At 41.6% G+C, this 19,893-nt stretch overlaps 2 protein-coding genes across 3 annotated transcripts; one reads left to right on the forward strand and one right to left on the reverse strand.

Moving 5' to 3' along the window:
* Positions 1-1,901: 1,901 nt before the first annotated feature.
* CEBPZOS (CEBPZ opposite strand) lies at positions 1,902-4,383 on the forward strand. 2 transcript variants are annotated; one of them, XR_006015058.1, is made up of 4 exons: positions 1,902-2,037; positions 3,636-3,680; positions 3,942-4,025; positions 4,142-4,383. XR_006015058.1 is itself a non-coding variant. In XM_042022022.1 (4 exons), the coding sequence occupies exons 1-3, from the start codon at positions 2,069-2,071 to the stop codon at positions 4,022-4,024; spliced, it is 444 nt and encodes a 147-aa protein (XP_041877956.1). In that variant the 5' UTR covers positions 2,058-2,068; the 3' UTR covers position 4,025; positions 4,142-4,383. The 2 variants fall into 2 exon arrangements, 1 of the variants encoding a protein (XP_041877956.1); XM_042022022.1 differs by lacking the exon at positions 1,902-2,037 and adding an exon at positions 2,058-2,384.
* CEBPZ (CCAAT enhancer binding protein zeta) lies at positions 3,563-19,868 on the reverse strand. The gene is made up of 16 exons (XM_042022016.1): positions 19,679-19,868; positions 17,776-19,289; positions 16,473-16,704; positions 15,982-16,156; positions 14,706-14,794; positions 14,204-14,257; positions 13,418-13,520; positions 12,479-12,547; positions 10,733-10,799; positions 9,376-9,476; positions 7,957-8,014; positions 6,806-7,014; positions 5,723-5,806; positions 5,197-5,258; positions 5,025-5,106; positions 3,563-4,242 (listed from the first exon to the last, which is right to left on the reverse strand). Exons 1-16 carry the CDS (start codon positions 19,835-19,837, stop codon positions 4,103-4,105), a joined length of 3,198 nt encoding a protein of 1,065 aa, XP_041877950.1. The 5' UTR covers positions 19,838-19,868; the 3' UTR covers positions 3,563-4,102.
* Positions 19,869-19,893: the final 25 nt, after the last annotated feature.

A 19,893-nucleotide genomic window follows, 5' to 3' on the forward strand; every position in this document is an offset into this window, starting at 1 on the left:
CCAAAGAAATTATGGGCTCCTTAAAACAAAGATGCACATTTCACATTTTGTGCCTGCTCCTTCCTTTTTTATTTGGCCTATCACAGTTCAGTGTTCTGTCTAACAGCTGCTATAAATTCACCCTAAGCACTACAGGAGTACTTTTTAAGCCCCTGAATACACCATAGTTTATTTCCAGATCAGAATTTGCCAACCAATGCAAATTCTATGTGCTGAATGAGACCCTGACCTAGGACCATCTCTGGATAGAGCCGCAACTACTACAATGATAATGCAATCAGTTCCTTTCCTGGATTCACGTTTTCCCCAACAACCCTAAGCTTTTGCTGCTTGGGTTGATCCTGCTCACTTAAAATCCTCAGAGCAGGAATTACTTCACTAAGAAATCCCGCTGAGTGCAAGCAATACTTGCAAACTCAGCCACCAGGGAAAAAGAGAATTGGAAAATGAATCACCCTTTAAGAATGAACAGCAAAAATATTATATCTAATCTTACAAAACACTAGCGCCCGCGCGGCCGGCCCGCGGGGAAGCATCTTACAAAGAAAATTAAGTCCCTATTAAGGAAAATCTAAAGAGCTTTTATTTTGGCAATAAAGTCATTCCCATAATTTGAATTAAGAGCAATATGAATAATAGAAGACAATGAAAATGAATAAGATGAATGTGTCTTTACAAACAGACCATGTCAATCTGCCTGCAGATAGGACTAGGAACTTATAGATAGGGAAGTAACAGAAGAAACTTTTAGTTCTAGAAAATGTTACTAATCAATACAGACTGTTTCTCAGCCACGGCAGAGTTAAATTCCTGAACCTAGAGAAAAAGAACAAAGACTTAATATAATTATGAATAGGTGTTTCTTTCTTTTATATAACAAAAGGGGGGTGCATATTAGAGGGGGGCATAGAGCAGGTGATTCAGGAAGTCTGTACCTTCTGAGTACCTCAGCCAGCGGGGAAAAAGAAGAGAGAGTTGTGGCCAGGAACTTAGGATAAAAATAGGGCTGCATCCCCCAACAATTTGAGAGACCCCATGGAAATGCCCATGGCTTTTGTTTGAATAAAGTTACAGGACTCCTCTGTCTCCTTTTTGGACATAAACCTCTGGCATTGTGGATTAATTTTCCTGACACTTGGGAGACACACTGATTATTTATTTCAGAGTTGCACAAGCCTGGGTGCTCTGAGGTATTCCACAAATCAAGCATGCCAACTATCAAAAGTTTTTACTACTTATACAATTTAGCAAACAAAGGAATTAGTGTCCATTGGCTGCAAGTGACATAGTCCCCTCATTAATTAGTCTTCTATCTTCTGTTGGTTAAGGATTCTCTTGCTTCTCGTGCTAATCAGCCCACGTGCTCAGTCCTTCTCTTCTTTTGGGTTGGTGGTTTTCTTGGGTTCTTGGCCATGAGTCGGTGGTCACAATCTGCCCTTGCCATAAATTATCTTTTACCCAGTCAGAGCAGAGGTGGCATTATCAGTTTCTTCCTTACAATGGTTATTTCTGCTGGATGTCTTTGTGGCCCATAAATGCTGCATTCTTTGTGTCCACTATCAGTAGTACATCCTTCTCACCTGGCATTACTAACCTCTCCCTAGGTCTGAGATTACTGAAGCATATCGGGCCCAAGACCTTAAGAAATAAATTCTATTGACAAGCGATTTGTATTTCTAACACCTGGGCATCACTTAGTGCTCGCCTGTTAGCCGCTATCTGCCTCACGGATTAATCTCTTCTCTCGTTGATCAGGCCGGAAAGTATGCAAAGACCAAAGCCCATCCTTTCTTGAGAACATTTTTACACAATTCGTATTTTGCAAGACCGGCCGCCGGGCCGCCTCAGCGGCTGGGCCGGGCCGGGCCGGGGCCGTGCGGCCGCCCCTGGTGCGCCGGCGCCTGCGCGTTGCTGCGGGCGGCGGAAGGCGCCGGGCCTCGGCCATGGCGCGGCGCGTCGTGAGGGGGCTGCTGCTGCTGGAGGCGGCGGGGCTGCTCGGCGCCCTCCTGCTCTACCGCGCCATGGACCGCAGCCAAGGTGCGGCGGGGCGGGCGGGGGCCGCGTCCTGATGGGGCTGGGGGGCGGGCAGGAGAGGGGAGGCTCCTCCGCGCGGGGGCCGCCGGCGGTGCCCGCGGAGCACCGCGCACCGCCCGGGTTTTGTAAGGAAATCCTGCCTTGTTGGCGTCAGGAGTTCGGCTTGGGTGCGTGCGGGTACGCAGGGGTGGCTTGTTGGGCGCACCCCCGAGGATATACCTCTGAAGAACGAGCTGCTATTGTAGTTTTACAAACCCAAGCCCGCGAGCAATCCTTCGGGAGGCAGCACGCGACCACACCAGGAGCAAAGCCGACTCTTGCATGTTTTTGTAGTAACAGCAGCGGGCCAGGTAAGGATTTAAAAGAGAGGCTGGCCGCAAATGAGGCAGGAATTGATCAGTCCTGTTTCAGGCGTCTGGTGTTGAGCCCTTGAAGGGAGGTCCCGGCTGTGTCTGGGTCTCGCAGCCTCTGATGCGACATTGCTCAGGCCGAGGACAGACCCGGCTGCTGGAGGCGGCCAGCGTCGCCTTCCGGATTATTTAGCTTCGGTCCCTCAGGTGTCTTAGACTTACAACTCCGTGCCCAGGTAACACAGAAATAATAAGCAAACCACCGGTTTGGTTACTACAAGGAAGTTTGCTCTGCAGGGCAGCGGCCTTACTTTGCGTGCAGGGCTCTGCAGGGTGCAGCGCTGGTTCGACAGATCTGTGTCCTTGCAGGAAAGAGCCTGTCCTGCTACCTGCAGGGTCAGGGCGAGCCAAAAGGCAGCTGCTGCTTTTGCTGGGAGGGCAAGAGTCCACCCATTTTGGCAGTGGTGTGGTCTTCATGCCAAGTTCAAGCTGAGCTTCACCTACTCTACATTTGTTTTCCAAGATCCAGGTGATGCCAGACTGTTAAATTTCAGCTGTCTTTGAATTTTTATCAGAAAATACATATAACAAAAAAATATGGAGAACAGATATTTTCAGCCTATTGTTGTAACTTGGTGCTGGGCATTCATCTTTGGGGTTTTTTTCTCCTCTTTCAGTTCTAGGTTCTAGTTCTTACATGCATTTGCATATTTTTTTCAACTGCAGTTCTGTAAGGTGCAGTGAGCTAATCTAGCAGCTCAGTGAGCTCAGAGTGAGGCTTTTACTGCTTTCTTTGTGCTAGTACTGGAGTGGGTAAGATCCTTTTATGAGCTGCTGAAATAATTAAAATAGCATAAACCTGTTGTGATTTTCTATTGGGTTGTTAGAGCAGCCCACAGAACAATTCAGTGAACATCTAAATCTGCACAAGGAAACAAAGCAGTTTTCCCTGGTTTTACTTGCATGTCAGTCTGTGAGAGGCATGCAGCTTCATGTGAATCTGTAGCTTGGACTTGGTTATCACAATTGTGAGGAAGCTCAGAAAACACTGTGATGATGGGGCTGCACGGATGAGTAACCTGAGTACAGTCTCTGGAATTATTTTAAATAAATTCCTCTCACATTATTTAATGGTGGCTGTAAATAAAGAGCTCAAACAAATTTCGATAAAACAGATGTAGTTAGAAAAATAGTGTATTTAATTATTCATCTTAATATATGCTGGGAAAGTAACTTTATCTTTCTTGTCAGATTTCAGATACACAATGCAGAAGAGGTTTCCATCAGTTCTGGAAGGTGGGTTTGTAGTCGTTGGCTTCAGAAGGATGGCTGAAGCTTCTGTTGCATCTTAATGTATAAAACCGATCTTATTATTGCTTAAAACTTTCCCCAGGAGACACTGTTGAAGTTTTTATTGTTAAGGCATGGATAGAATGTCAGACTGTTGGATAGAGACCTCAGAACTGGAGGGCTATACACGAAATAAAACTAGCCACAAAGTGGCTGCTCTTTAGATATGTCTAACTTAGAGCTGACATGGATTTTCCTATTTTTCAGTTTATTACAAATCCAATGAGTGGTCTGGAATTCATGGCATAAGGGAGAATGACCAAATGACATGGTTAAGCAGCAAGAACTGAAGTAAGAAAGATGTGTGATTAAATAAAAAACTATTTAAGAATATTTGTTTTTAAAATCTCCACATCAAAAAGTCCAGTTCATCTTCTCACTTTCTTGCCTTTGTACTTGTTTTTCAGCCCTCTGTGCCTGAACTGTTTCTTCTTTTTGATGATGCTTTTCACATCCCTGTTGTGAAGCCACTTGTCACGCTCTATTTCCCACTGGATCTGTTTGACATCTGTAGGAGGCAAGGTGAGAAATAAGGAGCTGATGGATACCTCTGACCATGATGTGGCACACAGATCAATCATGTTAAAGTTAAAAGTTGACTGCTGTATTTATAAATGTTAATAAAGTGCAAACTGCCTTTTTTTTTTGAGAAAGCTGTGGGTTTTTTCATTTCACAAAACAAACCCTACCATCTCAGAGTTCTAGGCATTGCTGTGTATTTTATTAATGCCAGACACGCTTGTGTTAGAAGCAGTGTTTGAGTGCTCCTAACATTTTTCAAGTGACACCAGCAAGACTTGTAAAAGCTTTACAAGCTTTAGTCAACCAGCATATACACAATTCATGAGAATTATTCTGGGGAAACTACTTTCTGCTTCACTGATACTGCGAGGAGACAGTCCAGTAGGTAGGGAAAGACAGCCATGCCTTATGCCTTGCCTTCCCTTCCCAAGGAATCAAGGGCACTTTACCTGAGCGGAATTCACACGAAGGCTTGGCAAAGAGCATCCTGCCTGTCCCTGCTTACAGTGTGAAACGGCCAAGGACAGCCTCTCCCTCTTTTCTGAAGCCTTACTCACTCCACTACTCCCAGTTCATATTTAGCGCTGGGCATCTCACGTCACTGGAGAAAACTGTCACATCTTACTGACGTTGAGCTACTGTCCCTGCTGTGTGGTTTCTGACCCTGTATTCCAGTTAAAGGTGGTTCATCTTTTCGGGTACAGAACCTGAAGGGAAAGAAGTAAATTACAGCACTACGACTGTCAGCTACCTGCAGCATGTACTTACTTGCATTGTCTCTGTTGGCCATGGCGTTCATTCCAATATTGTCAAACTTAGACCCGGCGTTTTCATCCAGCAGATAGCCAAACTTTAAATAAAGAGAGAAATGTTGGTATTCTGTTACAAAGCAACAGGTAAAATGCTTGATCACTTTTTGTTAAGCACTGATCAAACTCACCTCTTCTGCAGATGCCAGTATACCAGCATCTTGGAGTTTCCTCTTCTTTCCTCGGCTGGATCCTTCAAACAAAGAGTAGTATTCTTATGAGACAGAACTTCAAGTCCCCAAAGACACTAAAACAAAGTTTTACCATGTTTTAAATTTTTAAAACTTTTCTTCATGAGGTCATCTGAATTAGCTACGTTGGGAACCTTTGTTACCCACCTTCCCTAAAAGAAAAGGAAAAAAGTCTCCAAGCAAGTATTAAATAGGACAACTCTGTGCATCAGGTGTGAGTAACAGATGCACAAACCACCAGTACAACTCCACCCTACTTCAAAATTCCTCCTTCAACTCTCAGCTCTTCAACAGCAGATTGTTACTCTGAATTATGCTGGTTGGGGGACAACCTCCTTTTCATTTATGGTTTATTTAAATCTGAACCTAGATCCAAAATGTGATAATCTACTGTAGTAAATCTCTGATTCCAAAGTTCTTTGGACTCTTTTATTTGTATTAAGCTTTCATGTCAGTGTTTTCTTACCTTCCAGCGATCCCGCAAAAGTCGTATCTTTCTTTTTCTTGCCCTTTTTACTGACAGATTTCAGTTGCTTGTCATTGTTTGGGTCTGATAGAAAAAAAAACCCAAATACATCAGTCTCCAACTCTCACACCATGTACATGTATTTAAAGTGCAGCAGAGACTAAAACTCCTTTTTAGGCATATTTGCCATATTGGTCCAGGTCTTTAAAAGGCAGTGCACACAAGCAAATCTAGTATTTCTTCAAGCTAGACAATTAAAAATTGGTCTGTGGTGTGCTGTTCTTTATGCTTTTTTCCACAGCACCAGAAGGGAATGATGCTAGGACACATAAAATACAAAAGCTAGAAGCAGGCATTAGGTAAACCTTGAATGTCTGTGTGGTAAGTTTGGTGAATTAATAATCTCATGAAAGATTGTGTTAACAACTGTATGAACAGTTTACCTCTTCTACCCTCGGTCATCTTCCTGTGACCTTTAGTTACTCATTTAAATAGTCCATTAATCTGTGTTTTTCCAGCCACATGCTTTGTATTCTGTGTAAACTGTGCTTTTCAGTTGAACAAGTAGCACCATGCAGGTGCAAAAATCAGTTACTACTACAGTAGTAATAAAAACTTGAGTGCATATCTGTATTAGAAGAGTAAGCTGTTACTTGTGAGACAGCAATTTAAGTACAAGTTACTTCATCTAAAAGAAATCAACATTAAAGAAATAAAAAAATTACCAACTACCATTTTTTTTAGTTTTCTCTTTGAGCTCTTTAAGTATTAATGCCTACTGCAGCCAGTTATTTGTGTATAAAGCTACTTTTGCTATGCCAGTGTTTTCAGAATGAAAGAAACATTTCTCATTTGGAAGTTCTTACACCCAGATGCCTAATTCCCACTCTCGCCTAGGAGACTGTGCCAGGAAATGCTTCCCTTAAGACTTCATTGTACATAGAAGGACTTGTCATTTCTTTGTTTAAAAGCCAAGCTTCCCACCTAGATAGCTAAATTGGAATTTGCATACGTAGTTACATATTAGATGACCTATTTTTAAAGCCTTTTCTCTGTGTTTTTTAGTAATAAATGGCACTTTACCTAGGTCGTTATCATCTTCAGACACATCCATAAATACACCTCCCTCTTCATCCATATCCTCTTCAAAGTCATCCTCCATACTTCCCAAGGAGACTTCCTCATCATCCAGATCACTGAAGTCATCTTCATCATCAGAATCCTCCCAGTCAGCACCAGATCCCTCACCACTCTGGCCTTTCTTGCCGCCTTTGGCATTTTTTTTTATATTACTAAAAGAAGATGTAACAAGCTTAGCACTTCATCTGGAAAAGCACTGTTTGCATCTAGATGACATCTATCTACTGGCAAACACTATGTTAGGAAAGTTCAGCGTCATTGCAAACTACTGCAAATGTAGGCTATAACCTAAAATATATGTATTATACACTGAGCCACGTTTTCAACATTAGTATAGGGAGCTGTATTATAAAAGTCAACTATTTTAAGAACTTCTGGACAGAATCCTATTTTGAAATTAGCCAAAATGTCAGCTTCAGTATTTTATCTCCTCTGTGTCTTTGTTCCTTTTCAGAAAGTCTTTTCTGTAAAACACACAAACTGCTCTGTTAAACACCAGTCAAGATCACAAAAATGCTTCAGGTTTCACTAGGAGTTTAGTCTTTAACTCTCCCGTCACCTCAAGGGAAAAAGTCTCTGTGCAAATTCAAACACTGCATTATAGATACTTTGAGTAAAATAGAGGCTACTTCATTATTTACAATTGGACTCAATGATCTTAAAGGTCCTTTCCCACCTAAATGATTCTATGATTATTGAAACTTCTGACTTCAGGAGAACTGAGCTCTCTGACTCTGGATCTCACAAAGCTTATTAACTGTGTTAGGTCCAGTTACAACCAGTCCTTATGGCAGCAGTGCTTCCTTTTGTACTTGGTAATTCTCGAATAGAAACCTGAGACAATGAAAAACAAGACTTTACACTGCTTACTGGGTCCCTACAGGTCTCATGTAAGGACTATTAAGCATCACAAGGTCATCATGATCCGTTATGGGACACGCAGAAAACCAGCATTACTCAGTGTAAAACTGATACTGCCTTTTTTGCAAGGTGATATTCTGAGCCTTTCTGAAAAAGGTCTATCTAGTTTCACAGAGTAAAACTCTATGTAAGATATTAAGACAAGAGGAATAAGAACCAATCTGAAGTCTTACCCAGCAAAATCAAGGTCATCCTGGCCAACAATGGCATTATCAGCAGCTTCAAATGTATCTAGGGAGAAAGACAAATGTTGTTACTACAAGACATATGAAGTCATTGCATCCAGTAAGTACATGGACCTGTTGGCGCAAGTCCAGAAGAGGGCCACAAAGATGACCAGAGGGATTGAGCACCTCTCCTAGCATTGAAGTTGTTCAGCCTGGAGAGGAGAAGGCTTCAGGGTGACCTTATTGCAGCCTTGCAGTACCTACAGGATGCTACAAGAGAGCTGAGAGAGACTTTTTTCCAAGGGCATGAAGTGAGAGGACAAGGGGGAATGGCTTCAAACTGAAAGAGAGTTTAGATTATGTATTAGGAAAAAACTCTTTACTGTGAGGGTAGTAAGGCACTAGAACAGGTTGCCCGGAGAAGCTGTGGATGCCCCATCCCTGGAAGTGTTCAGTGCCAAGTTGGATGGGGCTTTCAGCAACCTGGTCTAGTGGAAGGTGTCCCTGCCCATGTAGTGGGGGTGGAACAAGATGATCTTTAAGGTCTCTTCCAACCCAAGCCACTCTATGATTCTAGCATTGCAAAATATCTAATCTTTAGATACAGGGTCATTATTTTAAGCTTCTGAATTTATGAAGCAAATTCTCATTAGAGATACTAACAATAAAAGACAAACACAATTAGTAACAGATTCTTGTCATAACTAAGACCATATTAATTGAGTCACTAAGTAAGGACCCTGATACAAGAATTCAGAATTATCTTGAAATACTGTAGAAAATAGTTATAGAGCTAACTGGGTTTTTTAAAAAATACGTATAAGTAAATTTTGAAATAATAAAAGAATAGACATTTCCTGGTACACTAACAAATTTAAATTCTGGAACAAATAATACACTCATTCCAAAGCAAAGTACATGCTACAGAAGAGCTAAGATTACTGCAGAAGTTTGCCAACGACCTTACTGAACTCATAACCTCATGAAAGATGTTAGAAACGATGAGAGAAACTGTAAGCAAGATTGAAAAAGGCCAAGCAGTGAAGAAAAAACAGAGGCAAATGTTACATGCTGTTAGGAAAGGTTACTCAGACTACATTAGGAAAAGAACAAAAGGGCATGAACTGCCATTCATGGGTGTAAGTTCAAAATCAGACAACTTCCAGCCATTCAAATGAGCTGACTACTGCAGTGGTGGGAGCAAGAACTCTCTTGAGAAGTGGCCACCCAGCTGGCTCACACGGTGGATAGCAGGAACTGCTGTCTGCAGGAGCATAAAGGGCAACTGGAAAGCCAGTTGTCTCCCACTCCCATATTCCTCTATCTGGTTATTTTACACAATATGAACTATAAAAAGGATACATTAATAAGTTGAAAAAGCAAGGAATACTGGGATAGTCACTGCAAGGAAGAACACAGCCTTACCCAATGCTCTTTCAAATTCATCATCATCCACATCTTCCACGCTTTCTTCATCATCCAGACGCTTTTGTTTCTCTCTCTTCTTATCGAACTTTGAATAAAATCTGAAATAATATATTGCTCTCAGACACAACCTGCAAATTGTTTCCCATGTATGTTGCCAGTTGAAAACTGTAAGTGATGGTTTCAAACATACCTAAAATCAAGAGATTTGTATTTCCTTTGTTTTTCAAAGAATCAGTCACTACTGTAATATTTAAAACAATAACATTCCATTGGCCAAACATGCCAGAAGTTATTTTTAACACAATGAATTTATAAAAGGGCACAAGAAAGATGTAAAAATCTGCCTTAGACTGAGAAGGAAGAAAGGATCAAGTTCAACTTGAATACAATTGGGAAAAAAATATAAAAGATATTCACCCATCAAGTTTTATTAAATTTTGTCCCATAGCCCTCTTCTTTTGGGCCTTAGTTTTATCTTCTGTCAGCCATTTTCACCTTCATTTCATGTTAAAGAATCACCAAACAAAGAAAGCGATTTTGACCATATAAAAAAGAGTACTTTTTACAGAAGACTTTAAATGTGTAATCTCAGTTTCAGCCATCTTCAATGTAACAATACTGCTAACTTTTCAGACAGGGGTATGTTTTTAAGATGCTTTTCTTTAATCTCAAAACTAACACTACTATTTTATTTATTTATTAGTATTATATTCCTCAATATTATAGTAGCAATTAATTTAAAATAAATGAAGTTAATTCAAATACTAATTTCCTAAGAAGACACAGGTAACCAGTATTTTGATCTAATAAAAACAAATCTTTGCTAAATGCATATCACTTCAATTTTAGTACTACAACTGCATTTTTACATCATAATCTGAAAGGAAATTCAAAGAAACAGAAAGAACTATGAGTAACAAAAAATTAAATACTCTGTAAAATAGCTCCTCTGACTTTTTTTGCTTTGTTCCATTCTAATAAGCTTTGATGCTAATAACATAAACCAGCTATATTCCAGCTTTCATTATATATACCTCTAATGCATAAGAATTACAACCCACAAGATATTCACCATTACCCATTACTTAAGGCTTCTTTATTATAATGTCAACTTACTTAATTTTGGACTACAAGCCCCGATTGCCTTTGTTCATTGGTGATATTCTTTCCTAAGTGCTTTTGACAAACGTTAAAATTATGTCCAAGAAAAGCACTATCATCTTAAGTCACTCAAATTAATCAAAATTCGCAAATACTTGAAATACCAGAGATTACTTACAAAATGCAGTGGGTTTTAATGGCATTGCACTAAAATACCGACACCTAAAATGAATGTTCACAAGTATTCCACTACCTGTGAAAGAACACTTCATCCACTGGGATTTTGCTTTCATCTTTGGCCCGGAATTCCTTACTGTTGACTGCAAAAACAAAAAAAAAGAACTGATTTTACCTCAAGTTGAAATAATGGTTATTCTTTTCAGAGGTTAAGCAGCACACACAGACAGAAGCAAACACAGGGTGTCATCCATTCAATAATGGGGAGCTTTTCTGAAAACCTCTTCAAACTAACAGTGTATATAGTGTACTCCAGTGTGAAGTATGGAGAAGACCCTATGGAAACACTCAAATGGCACAGCTCTAACCAGGTTCTCAGTTATGTATCAGCAAGGCAGGGGGTTGCAATCACCGCAGCAGGAATACATTTAAAACAATAACGGGAAAAGAAGTAGGGAGTAAGATGAACCTGCTGTCACGCACTAAAACACTGAAATCACTTCTGCCCAGCATTCCCTGGCAGTAGAAATGCTTGTCAGGAGCTGCAGAGCAGGACCATGCACCAGCTGAGCACACTGAGGAAGGGATCAAGCTTCAACCTGCCTCCATTTCTGAGGAACTGAGGCAAAACATGACACTGCAACAGCAGATCAACTAGGGTAATGACCAGGTTCCCCGTGGAGGAGCTTTTTACCCTCTCACACTCCCCTTCCCTCCTCCTCACAAGTAAATCAAAAGAAGAAAGGCTACAGATTACCTCAGTAGGTACAAATTATAATCACTTCTAAGTGACAATGGGTCCAAGTTTCTGAAACCAGATCAGCCTACTCAGAGGACTCTTCAAATGAATAGCAGAAGGTACCAGAGGATTTGCAATCTCAGCTCCCTACACTTCATCAGAGATCAGCTACATGCAACAGCTGCAGACTTCTGTAGCCGTATTAATATATCTATATTTTTGTATCATGTTTCATTTGTAAAACACTTAAATTCCCCAAATTCTCTCCTAAATCCTCAGTCTGCTCCTTCAACTCAGAATAAACTAAAGAATGTGACAAATTCTATAGGCTAAAACTCCTATTTTAAGCTTTACCAGCCATAAAACCAGCCATAAAAGTACATCAGTACTTACTAATCTGCATAACTAAAACCTCTCTGCAACACAACAGACCCAAAGCTGGCAGGAAAGCACATCCCTGGGAATGCTACAGAGACTCTACTGCAGAAGATGGTACCTCTTCTGTCCTCAAGCAGCATGTCTTACTGATAGTTTGCCCTGGTTTTTTAACTGCTGGTTTTTACACCAAACCCTGCTCTTGACTGTTGGAAATAGTGGGACTGGACAAAAGGCAGCTTATTCCTGGAGGCAGGAAGACTATTAGCAAAATAACAGTGCTAAAGATACCTTACACTCTTCCTAACAACAGCTGCAGCTGTAGCATTGTATGGAGTAATACCATTCAGTGAAAGAGCTTAATGTGATTTAAATAATTATATAGATCCATTTTTCTGGTATTTAAGCCATTTTTCAATCATAATAAACAGAATAAAAATGGCTATAGAGTAACTGACTTTCTCTATGTCATTTTTTCTTAAAATGATTCAGTGGATCCAAAGTTCCATCTGTGGAGATTCGATACATCCTTACAAGAAGATGAGGTCTGATCCTGAAGATCAGGCACCACCACTGCACTCCTGATGGATGGCACTTTCTTTTATCGCTAAGACAAACAGCACAGATAGTGCAGATGACACATCTACATCAATCAACCAAGGATTTTTTAGTCACCATAATCTTAACTGAATTAAGGGGCTGACTTACCTGCAAGGTTCTGCATATCCTTCATAAACTGCTTCTTCTTTGGCTGCATTACCACACTGCTGGTGTTTTCTGTATCAGAATATAAATCAGAGAGGAATATTTATTTTATGACTATTGATACAGAACTGTTAGGAGTGGCTGACAGACCAGTGGGTTGTGCTGCCATCCATGATGACCTTAAGAGGCTGGAGAAAAGGGCTGACAGAAACCTCCTGCAGTTCAATAAGGGCAAGTGCACAGTCCTGCACTAACGGAGGAGCAACCCCAGGTACCAGTATACAATGGGGGCTGCCCAGCTGGAAAGCAGCTTGGCTAAAAATACCCTGGTAGTCCAGGTGGACACCCAGTTCACCGTGAGCCAGCACTGTGCCCCTGCAGCAAAGAAGGCTGATGGAATTCCTGGCACTTGTTCGACCACAGTTGGAGCCCTGTGCCCAGGTCTGGGCTCCCCAGTCAGACATGTGCATACTGGAGAGAATCAAGGGATGGGTCACTAAGTTGATGAAGGAGACTCCATCTGAACATCAGGAAACACTTCTGCACTGTGAGGGCAACTGTGTGCTGGCACAGGTTGCACAGAGAGGCAGTGGAGTCTCCACTCTTGGAGACACTCCAAAGTCATCTGGACAGTCTGCTCCAGGTGTCTCTGCTTGAGCCCATGACTTCAGAGGTCCCTTCCAGCCTCAGCCATTCTGCAGTCTTTACATCTCCCTATCCCTTCCTTATTCCTGCAAAGTCAGCAGTTCTGCACTGCAGGTGTGAGGGGATGTGACTGTTGGCTGGTTCCGGGTTGCAGACATCTCTCTTGCAGCCTTGAAGACTGATGCCACTCCTCTGTTCCACCCCATGCACCCCAGATACTTGACAAGGCCAGTCGGAGAGAATGAGAATTTGGACAGCACCTATAACCAAGATCACATGGTACAGGGAAGTGCCTACCTTTGCCTTTACTGAGTTTGGGATTTCTGTACACAAAGCGATCCAAGAATCTCATTAACGTGAAATCCTGCAAAGGGTCACCAGAGTACTGAATGTGATTTCCCTGAAAGACGGAAAAAGCCAAAAACCATTAAGGTCTTCATTTTAGGAAGACACCATCTAAACACAGAGGACTCAATCAGCTCAAGAACAATATTAAAACATACTTTATAAAGATAAGGACTTGGGGATACTAAACCACATAACCCTGACCAGGTTTTTCCTTTTGCAATTTCAATATTTTCGTAACTAAAACACACCTCCTCCACTTTGTTTCAGTGATAAACTGCCTTGCAATGTACTGTGCTAACAGCAATTAATACTCAGCATCATTTCAATACCATATATTCAAATGAAAAATAAATATTTTAAATACATATTTGTATCAGTTTGAGCACTTTTGGCATGGTACTACAACAGTATTTTTAAAAGAATTTGCCCCTGTAGTAGGGCTCCCCATGTTTTAAATAAATAAATAAAAAGATACAAAAAAACTCTTAATAAAGCTTTAAGAATCACATAATACCTACACTTCTACAAAGTTAAAATTTTTGAGAGCAGTCTCCTTTACATATAACGCTGCAATTCCATGCAAAGCTTGGCATTTGAGTGTATGACAGAGTTCTGCAGAGCTGCTAGTTACCCACAAAGTGCAAGGAGACTTAATAATGTATTTTTTCCAAATGGCAAAAGACACCTAACACAAAGTATCAAACTTCAAAGCAACAAACAAGCAAAAGCACTTACTTCTAGTATTGTTTTTGCAAACAAGGCCACAGATGGATGAAAATGTTCAGAAAGCTGAAAAAGATGAGTAATTTATTTCTAATTAAAAAGTATGTTTTAAGATCACTCCATGACTCACCAAATAACAGACATACGCATAGTAGTGCAAGGCTGATGTTCTCTGCACTTCAACAACTGAAGAACTTCAAGTTCTAATCTATTTTTGCATTAAACACATTTTCACTTACAATTTTAAGTCAACGCTAGAAAGCTTCAATCATCAAAGCTAAAATCCAATAGTCAAAAAATATTATTATTGTCCAAATCTTCACTTAAAAAATTCCTATTCCCTACTCAAGAACATCAGTATTGTATGGAACATATACAAGCTTAAAGCTGAACAACGTGTCAGCTTTAACCTTTCTCTTGTTACTCAAGTAGCAAGAATAACCAAGTTCTTTTTCTCTCTTCATACAAGGGCCACACTAATAAACACAGCAACAGCAGTGCAAGAATAGCCTACCTTCTTCAGTTCCCAAAGGCTTGTACTTTCAGCACCACAGTATAAAGGACTTCGGTGCATAGGATCATAGGAAGTTCCACTCTTCCTGCCTGAGGGGTGGACAGGAGCAAAACAACTTAAATTTTCTCAGGCAACTTTACAAGAGTATTATTCTCATTTCCCCATGACAGTAATGCTGCCCATCACTCCCAGCTGGACAAGCCAGGTGTGGGAAACAGAGGAGTAAAAACTTCTGCAGTTAGTGGTGGGTTTGATTTACAACCTTGGAAGAAACTAGGTCTGGCATAATTGACAGAGGTTTATAGACCTTAAGCAAGAGAATCACAAACCTATGTTTCTATAGTTACAAGTAAAAGTATGTGTTGGGTGTTATGGTGAAGGGTTTTAAGTATAATAATGTGATTTTATAGTTTAAGTTAAGAATTTAGATGTTATAATAGAAGTATCTGTGTGTACGTGACCTGACGAGTTATTGGTCAAGACACAGCTCCACTGCAGTGAGAAGTACCACAGGTGGGGAGGTCGTAAAGCCAAAACAAAGTTTCATTTTAAGTGCCTATTGGATTAGAAAGTTACAAATTGCCATGGAACCCTGAATTTTGTGACTATACGCCATTATGATGATTTATTGCAAATCTCACACCTCGAGACTGTTGTCTTATTTCTTATTTTAAACAATAAATCCTGTGTAATTGCATAGCCCCATCTCTCTTAAGTAAATAATCCGACAGGAGACCCAAAGAGCGGGATCCAATACCAGGGGTTCATCTGGCAGCAGGGAAAGGCTGTATTCAGCTGCCCTTCACAGTGCATGATCAGGTGCACAGGCTGAGTTCCTACCTGCTTCCAAGGAAGGCCCTGGAAACCCCTGGCCTGTTCCCGAGGGCCTTCAGGGAGGAGTGAACCTGGGCATGAGTTCAAAGATGGACAAACTGTTCTAGCAGGCTTCACAAGCGACAGAGCAGCTACACATCCTAACCTTGGCTACACAGCTCGGAAGATGTTTGAACGTGGAAGCAAAGAATTCCAGGCCTGTTAATGCCAAGGCACGAATAATGTGTTTATTACAAACTGCATGAAGGGAAACACAATAGTCATAGAGTTTTTTCATCACTGCTGAGGTAACAGATAAATTGAGCTGACTGGTTGCTTTCAACCAAACTTCATCTAAAAACTAAAATAATGATTTAATCACTTAATCTTACAAAACTCTTGACCAACATGTCACTGTTATGGACCCTTAGCTGTCAAATTATATACTTTCTTGCTGATTTACCTCCCATATTCAGATGATGCACCCACGAGGCTGTTGAATTTGAATTGTTTGTTTTAGCAGAACTTTCCATTGTACTTCTCTTTTCATCTTCTACTTCTTTGTCGGCATCCACAAATTTTTCCTCATCCTCTTCAGCCTCTTCTTGATCCTTAAAGCACTCTTCATCATCTGACTCCTAAAAAACAAAAAATGTTAGCGAACAGCTTTTACTTTCCAGATTTACTCTGATTTTTTAGAAAAATGCACATAAAGTTCTTGAGCTACTTATAAAAATTTAAACAAATGATGGCTGATGTTTAAGAAATAGAGATTTTTGTCCTTGATACGGCACTTAAAATTGAACTTTCCTGCTTAGAACACACAAATGTAATGGTCCGTCCCCACCTCAAGAAACATCTTAGCAAATGGTTACTAATAAACAAGTTAGGGAAAGGTGCTTATGAAAACAGCTCTTATTGAAAAAGCAATGAGATAAAGAAACCATCTTATACCACGTGATCCTGTAACTGGACCCTTAACTCTGGTTTTACTTTCAGGAGCTCAGACAGAAGGTACAGGGTTCCACAAATGAAGGGTGGCATTTGTCCACAGGTGACTTGAAGTAGCCTCTTCACAAAGGCCTTCACGCGCCGTAGCACTACATCTGCCTTCAGAGACTTATAGACAAGATTTAGAAACATGGATGGCTTTGAGCATGTTGCTAAAGCAGGATCTAGAAGCTTCCTGCAGGACACACAGGAGAAAATATTGCTGATTGTCATAATGCACACAGGAGAACAAGTGCTATTAACAACCATTATCTACATTTTTCAGATTGGCATCTAAAAGTCTAGAGACAGTTTGCTCCCCTGTACTCAAAACCATTAAGATCAACCCTGAACTGTCAAGAGCTGTGTAATATTTCTGGAATATATGAGACACTGAAGATTAAAAAAAAAAAAAGCTGCCTCAGTAAACAAAATATTGTAAGAAAATATAAAGAAACTGAGTTCAACTGAAAACAGTTTCAAAATTCGAGATGTTCAATGTTGAGAAACTAATCTGATTTGTTCGTATGTTTAAAAAAAATAGAAAGAAAATGGTTAGACATCAGCACACTTCACAATCAGATCAGACATTTGTACTGGCAAGTTCATTTTCTGCTCCAATTTTTTCCAGGCTGCCAGGCATGGTAAGACCTTAAACACATTGCACATTCTCAGGGAACCTGAATTCCCTTTTTAAAAAATCAGTAACTTCCCCTTATTTAACTAAACAGAAGCCTGTAAGGATCCTATAAAGAGTCTAAACAATCAGCTGGGGACAAAACAAAAAGTAGTATTTTTATAACACAAGGCTTTCCAGCTACACAAATTAAATCATCTAAAGAATTTGTTAACACAATATTCCCCCTCCTCAAAATAAGAAAAAAAAGGAAACAAGATCTTAGGCTATTTACAGGCCTAATTTACAGGCCTAATTACTTTGCAGGCTAGTACCTATAAAAGTGATTTCAGAAGAAACAGTTATCAATTAGTTTCAAATAACATCTGGAATTAATGCAAGCCACCAGAAAAGTGGCAAAATGCATGCTGCATTCTCAGAACCTATCACTATCATTTATTTTATCCTCATGTTAAATCAAAGAAATCACATGCATTTTCTTCCAGCTCATACAAAACATCAGAAATTTTAGCCAATGAGACACAAAACTAGCCAGATCTTAAAAGCAAAATAAGTGTTTCTATGATGTTAAATTAATGGTGACTACCTCTTAAAATGAAACGTATATAAACATGCAAACCTGCCACTTACTTGTACAGCGCTGCATAGTACCTATCCGATACAGTCTGCTGAGAGTCCATCACTTGAAACAGCAACATCAGGGCCTGGACACTGGTACTGAAGTTCACAAGATGAAGAACTTTGAACAAGGTGTTCATTTGCTCTTTCACTTTCTCATCACCAGTCTCAGCATAAGGGTAAGCTCTGTTTACCCCGCAAAGAAGAGCACTGAGCATTTTGGATTCAACATCTTTTTTCTTAATACAGTTTCGGAAAAAGCAGAAGTACAAAGTTATCAGCTTGTTAGCCAATGCACTTTCTTCATGACTGAGGACTATCTGATTTAGGAAGCAGATGGCATAATATTGAGTTTTCACATTGATGTTTGAGCGGTACAAAAGCCTCTCCACCTCACTGCACACTACTCCCTTCATATTTGGATGCTTGTGAAGTAACGTCTCTAAAAGATACGAGGCTTTGGTGGCGATCTTGTTCTGAGGGTCACCCAGTTTATTCACCAGCAGAATCAGCAGAGCTTTCTCCTGCTCCGGCTTGTTACAGAGAAGCTCGTGGGAAACTGCCAGCGCTCGGGATTTTGTGGCTGTCAGACAATCATGGCTCATTGTTTCCAATGCCTGCACAAACTCTGCTATCTGCAGCTTCAGGTGATGCTCAAAGTACCAAAGTATCAACCGCCTGTCTCTTGAATCCTTGTTGCCACTCGACATCTGCACGATGTTGTTAAGCGGTCGCTGCGAGAAAGACCATAATTTTCGATTGTCTGGTAAGATATCTGTAATGAGAAGCTCCTTGAAAGTATCTAAAGCCATAAGGCTCTGCTGCCTGCTGCCCTTTTTCTTTATGAGATTTATCAAGTTCTCAACAAACTGGAGACTGTGGACAGCACTGTCCTGGATGAGAAGGGTCATCGCTGCCATCCTGTCAGCCAAGGTACCCGAGGACACAACAGTTTTAATCCACGCCGAGGAGGCCCCCTTCTGATAGTCTGTCTTATTCTTAAACAGGTCTGTCTCACGTTCATACAGCTTTTGGGCCAGGGCCTTATACTTGGACAAAAGTGCCTGATTCTGTGGCTCTGGAGAAAATTCATTGGTGTATTCTAGATCATACCATTTGCCCCCCGGTTTGATCAGTATTGCTTGCCTAGCATGAAATTCAAAATCTTCTTCCAGCCTTTCTTTCTTTGTTGAAGGCTGTTGGCCCTGATCACCTCCAGCCTGCTTCTTTTTGCTGTCTTTCACACCGCTTGCCTTTTCCTTTCCTTTTTTTTCTTTCTTCCCCTCTAGCGAAGGATTAGCTTCCTTCTTGCTTTTCTCTTTCTTTGGAGGCTTCTCTTTCTCCTTGCCGCCGCCATCATCCTCATCCCCCTCCACCACCAGGCAACTCTTCGCATACTTGCTGAGCCCCAGGGAGCTGACGAACGCCTCCAGCTCTCCTTCCTTCAGGTCATCGATTGTGTCCTTCTTGCCGCCGTCCACCAGCTCGCCCTCCTCGTCCACGGCACACAGCATGAGGTAATCTTGCTGCGAAGGCAGGGCACAGCTGTCACGGGCAGATCTGGTGCAAGATCTGCCAACACTCCCAAGGGTTCCCCATTGAATCCCAGAATGGTTTGGGTTGGGAGGGACCTTAAAGACCATCTAGTTCCAACCCCCCTGCCATGGGCAGGGGCACCTTCCCCTATACCAGATTGCTCAGAGTCCCATGCAGCCTGGCCTTGGACACCCCCAGGGATGGGGCATCCACAAGTTCTCTGGGCAATCTGTCCCAGAGCCTCACCATCCCCTAAGCAAAGGACTTATTGCCAACACCTGAGTGGGACCCCGCACACCCCGCGCCCCCCAAGGGCCCGTCCCGGGATGGGGGCTCCCGGCCGCCACGTGCTCCCGCTCCCTCCCGCCCGCTCCCTTACCTTGGTGCCGCCGAGGCGCAGCACCTCGTCCAGCGTGAACGCTCCCGCATCTCCGCCTTCTCCTTCTTCATCACCGTCGTCGTCGCCCTCCTCCTCGCCGCCGTCGCCGCCCGCCTTCCTGCGGTCCCTCACGCCGAAATCCCAGAGCGTCGCCGCCATCGCCGCCCGCCGGAAGGATTCCCGCGCACACGCGTGACGCGCGTCCGGCCGGTGGC

The sequence above is a fragment of the Corvus kubaryi genome, unplaced genomic scaffold (genome assembly GCF_017639235.1).
Source record: "Corvus kubaryi isolate FWS band 111438036 unplaced genomic scaffold, C.kubaryi_AGA036_p1.0 37184, whole genome shotgun sequence".
Lineage (NCBI taxonomy): Eukaryota > Metazoa > Chordata > Aves > Passeriformes > Corvidae > Corvus > Corvus kubaryi.

Bases quoted from the DNA above. Each gene is read 5' to 3' on its own strand.
- CEBPZ (XM_042022016.1), bottom strand. From the start codon at position 19,837: ATGGCGGCGACGCTCTGGGATTTCGGCGTGAGGGACCGCAGGAAGGCG. The intron at 8,015-9,375 runs GTAAGGCTGTGT...CTTTCTCCCTAG, and splicing joins TGAATTTGAAAGAGCATTGG to ATACATTTGAAGCTGCTGAT. The intron at 4,243-5,024 runs GTAAGTACATGC...TGCCTCCTACAG, and splicing joins GGCCAACAGAGACAATGCAA to ATGTCAAACAGATCCAGTGG.
- CEBPZOS (XM_042022022.1), top strand. From the start codon at position 2,069: ATGGGGCTGGGGGGCGGGCAGGAGAGGGGAGGCTCCTCCGCGCGGGGG. The intron at 2,385-3,635 runs GTAAGGATTTAA...CTTTCTTGTCAG, and splicing joins TAGTAACAGCAGCGGGCCAG to ATTTCAGATACACAATGCAG. The intron at 3,681-3,941 runs GTGGGTTTGTAG...CCTATTTTTCAG, and splicing joins GTTTCCATCAGTTCTGGAAG to TTTATTACAAATCCAATGAG.